This window comes from Zingiber officinale, chromosome 8B (assembly GCF_018446385.1).
Source record: "Zingiber officinale cultivar Zhangliang chromosome 8B, Zo_v1.1, whole genome shotgun sequence".
Lineage (NCBI taxonomy): Eukaryota > Viridiplantae > Streptophyta > Magnoliopsida > Zingiberales > Zingiberaceae > Zingiber > Zingiber officinale.
The window spans coordinates 19,516,568-19,521,348 of NC_056001.1; the positions used below are offsets into that span (position 1 = coordinate 19,516,568).

Sequence of the window (4,781 nt, forward strand, 5' to 3'; positions counted from 1 at the left end):
GGTTGGCCTATGAACAGATTGATAGAAACGTTGAGGGCGAACAAATCACCTTATACCACCATGATTTCTAATTGTCTAGAGAAGTAGGCACTGAGGAACACTAACTACTAACCCTGTATGTTCATATTAAGCGTCCGATAGATTATTAAGATCAATAATGATTCAAGAATTCATAATTCAGCATATAATCTATAATATGAATAAACAGACTGCATAGATGATAAACAAGCAATAAGCATCATGAACCACGAAAAATTTAATCTCTAGTTTCTCAAGCCAATTCAACTCAACTATGACGGTACCACACAAACAGAACTACATTTAGATAAATGATGATGATATTGTGTCCCTAGTCTCCACAACAGGTGGAAAAATGGCACAAACTGTGAACACACTACCTAGTTCACTTTCGCCTTGGTAACCTTTTTCTTCTGCCGCTTTGGAATGGAGTTTTTCATGCCCAGGAAAAAAAGTAGTGCTCCGAGAAGTGCCAAATTCTGAAACGAATTGGTGAGAATCAAGTAATGACCAACTATAGAACCAACCAAAGCACAAAGGATAGATGAAATAACCTGAATAAACTTGCTGAAAAGCTGCATGAATTCTGGCTTCTCGATGTCATAGTTGTAGAAGTCGTAAATGAAAGGAGTAGTGAATGCTAGGAAAAGAATCTGCACAGGGATAAATATTCAGTTGGGTGTCAGTCAATGCGCTAATACATAAACTTATAAGCCATTAAGCAGATATCAAGTAAGCATTTTCTAACGGTCATACTCCATGAGTTCAGCAAATATACCAAGGGAAAATAGGCAGCAAGTTAGAGGCATCAAGTTAAAAGATTTATATAAAATCCTTCAAAAGGGTATCTAAAAAGAAAGAAACACAAGGAGACAGGATGTTGATGGAAAGCTTGAGCATTGAGAACATTCAACAGAGTAAAACATATCTTGATTTAATTTCCAATTTATTTTGGAAGGCATATGAATAATGGTCATATTCAAGAAATCATATAACAAAATAATCAAAACCAGAGAAATTGTATAACAAAATGAACAAGGCTCATTCAGTATCAAGCCTCAGTAGGATTCTGAAAAGTCTGATGTTTATTACGAAGAGCCAAAACAAACTGAACTAAAGACAAATTGATAAGGATACTGACAAAGATGGATACACTTTAGGTCAGAATTTAATGTTTTGAGCAAAATGTTATCCCTTCAGGCAAAAACTAGGTAACAAAGCTTATATTCATTTAAGACATACCAGCAGATAAGCTCCAAAAGAGCTGCTGAAGATGAACAGCAGGCCCCCAAGACCTTTTAGAAAAATTAGACCAGCAACAATGTGCCTCATCTGAGAAAAAAGAATAAAATCAGTTCAGTAAGAAATATTAATTGACAGATATAAAATTTAAGGAATTAAAAAGACAAAGATGGTTACTTGCACATGAGGTGCTGAACAGCCAAAATGTGAAGAAACATGTTTCATCAAAAGATCAAACTTGGGTTTGAGAGCTTTTGCGGCTGGTCCACCATCAACTCCGAATTCACTAAATCTGTGAAATGCATCTCGAAAGAAAATAAAGAATAAATTATATGTGCACAAAATTATGGATAAGAAATGAACATAAAATGGATAACATATCAGCTAATATATCATGAGAATTCTCAGCTGAATTTACTAGATATCATCACTGTGAAGATGTCTATCTCCACGACCACAAGTTAGGCAGAATAGACATCCCCATTAATATTGGAGCAGAGATTAATCAGAGATTACTAACAGTCACTTAGGCAAACATGATGAAAGCATAGAAATTCACAAATAAGAAAACTTTTCAAATTCTTTTCTGACATTCATTATCATCTCATAACAGGTTGCAGCACTACAGGTCAGGCAGAAGGTTCGATAAGATTTGGTTCCCATATATATGTGCAAAGTATTTTAAGCTGTGTATTGTCCTAGAGTCCATAATTTTACGTGGAACTATTTTAGGTATTCCATGCCAATGATTGTATCGTGTGCAAACCTTTTACATACTGATCTTAGCGGAGTCACTGATGAAACATATTACTTTTCATATAACAAGTGACAAAAATTGTCTTACCATATGAGACCATTAAGATCTAACAAATTAGATAGTAGCTCCATCCTTGTGCAAGGCTCTTAACAAAATGGTAACAGCAATAATCTCAAGTCATCTATTTAAGGTTGCAAACTTGATTGTTTATATTTCTGAGATCAAATTTTGATGAGTCATATTTCTATTATTCTATACAGCATAAACCTCATACAATAAGACGTCAAATTTGGAACAACAATTATAGAATCACAGCAAAATAAAATTATAGTCAGATATAAAACTAAATTCTTCACTTAACAAAATCTTGTCACTATCCAATTAGTCATTCTTTGCATAAAAATTATTATTATTTATTTATAGAGTAGTCAAAAGAGCCTGAAAAATAAGCCTTTATTTTTTTATTTTCCAGATTTTATTTTTCATTGGAAAAAGGAAAACTGGAAAATTTTGAGAAAACAAAAACACTCCCAAAATCTGCAATATAAACAATCATAACTAATTTATCATGTCCATTTCATCAAATCTAAACTCAAAATCTAGATTTTTTTCCTCTGACAAAATATTCACTCTCGGTGCTTATACATGTTCATTTAATGAAATTCCAATTGTGACTGGAGCCAAATAAATTTAAATAAAATAAAATCATGTTCATTTAACTTTCACAGACGTCGACGACAGCAATAGTGAATTTTAACAGCGCAAACATTTAAAAAAAAATCCCTGCAGACCGACCAATAGAACTACAAAGATCAAAGCAATAAATGGAAGCGAACAAGAAGGCCAGATAGCCAAGTAAGCAATTGTCAGAAAGCCTAGCTATAAGAGACCAACATAAGCTCAATGGAACACTGAACGTCGGCGACCAACAGGAGAATATCAAGCTAACGAAAAAGTTCAAGCTTCTAATGCATAAAAGTCGAAGCAGGATACTTTAAACCCTAATCAAACAAATATGAACCCAAATAAGAGCATGAACACCCAAACTGGCGGAACTTAACATGAAAACGAAACATAAGTAATCGAAAAAAATTTGTGCTTACTCCTGGTAGGCGGCCAGGAGGAAGACGGAGGCGAAGAGGACTCTCCCGGCGAAGGACATGAACCCCATCACACCTGAAGGGAACACGAACAAAACCTCGGATCTAAAGGGGAACAGCGAGCGAGGCGCGACGAAATCGCACTCGATCTCTCTCAGATCCGACGATTCTTGAGGGGGCAACAAAGGATCGGGCTTAAATAAAAAGACATTTTTTTCCCCTTCGCTCGCCGATCCATTACCAACTACGATCGAAAAGAAGCTGCGTGGAAAAGACAACAGCTAAGACGACCGCACGATAATGGATGCGGTATGGGACCCGCACCTCTCTATCCAATCTTAGCCGTCCGTTCGAGAAAGGGTAAGCGAAAGTCACATTTGAAACCAGCCTTCCTATTCAAATTCAAACTACCCTCGACATAAAACATAATATCCGAATTGCCACTCCGGTCCATCACAGGTCGTCACGGGAGCGCGTAGACTTCCAGATCCGCACGTTACAATCTATACGACACCCTTTTGCAATCATCCTGACCGTTCGTTATTTACGTCTCATTCCCGCGTTTCTAGTGAGGACAGAGGCCTCTCGACAGGAGATTTGAATTTCGAGGGTAGGGATCAACGATCGCCGCATTGACGGTCGAGATAGACTGCATCAAGCGACGTGGATTTGGGTTTTACGGCGAAGGACTTCCGCTCGTTGGAAAATTCGACAAGAGAGAAAGTCAATTCAAATTTTGAATTTGTAAATTTACGGGGAGATTTTTGGAATTTGAGAAAAAATTAAGATTTTTTCTCCAATTGGAACTGCACTGCGAAAATACATTTCTTTGTGGAGTCATTTTGGTGGCCGGATTTTGGTAAAAGAAATATAATTTAATTGAGTTTTTTTTCCTTGAAAAAAAGTGTACTCCATTGATTAAATTGATCTGAGTTGACTGACTAAATTATACTGAATTTGTTTGTAAATTATATATTTAAACAATAATATTAAATAACTTGAATCAAAGCACTAAGATCGCCCGGACAACCAGGCTAAAACTATCCAATGAGATGAGTGATCGAAACGTGAAGAATAAACAATAATGAAATAATGAAGCACGCTATGACATAATGAAACAATCGGAGCTATTTCATCATTTTTTTTAATCAAAAAGTTAATTACTTTCTATGGGTCATTTATCTACAACGCCGCTGCGACTGACTTTGCATCGATAGCCATTTTCTACTGGGAGGAGGCGAGTTATTTTGGCTGGCAACAGGAGAAATAAAAGAGGAATAAAAAAATATTATTACTTACAAAGTAAGAAGGATCTTTAACTGAGAAAGCTACGCCAAAATTTTGTTGGTTATGGACTACAAGGCCGGCATTCAAAAAACATTAATGATCACTTTAAACTTTTTAAATTCAAATAAAAAACATATAACTATCAGATGACGACGTAGCATAACTAAAATTTCATTACAACATAATAGTAACTGAACTGGTGAGAAGTTATATCATTATTTGTAGATATAGCACTATAACTGAACAAAACACCTTAAAGATGACTATTCAGTGGAATCTTCTATTTCTAGCAATATAATAACTCTAAAATTGCTTGAATTATAATTCTAAATGCCGTGTAATTCTAATTTAAAATTTTTTAGGTAGCATCAGAAAGC

At 35.4% G+C, this 4,781-nt stretch overlaps 1 protein-coding gene across 1 annotated transcript; it reads right to left on the reverse strand.

The window, feature by feature from the left end:
- Nucleotides 1-241: 241 nt before the first annotated feature.
- LOC122016264 lies at nucleotides 242-3,371 on the reverse strand. The gene is made up of 5 exons (XM_042573500.1): nucleotides 3,121-3,371; nucleotides 1,438-1,552; nucleotides 1,261-1,350; nucleotides 573-671; nucleotides 242-497 (listed from the first exon to the last, which is right to left on the reverse strand). Exons 1-5 carry the CDS (start codon nucleotides 3,186-3,188, stop codon nucleotides 399-401), a joined length of 471 nt encoding a protein of 156 aa, XP_042429434.1. The 5' UTR covers nucleotides 3,189-3,371; the 3' UTR covers nucleotides 242-398.
- Nucleotides 3,372-4,781: the final 1,410 nt, after the last annotated feature.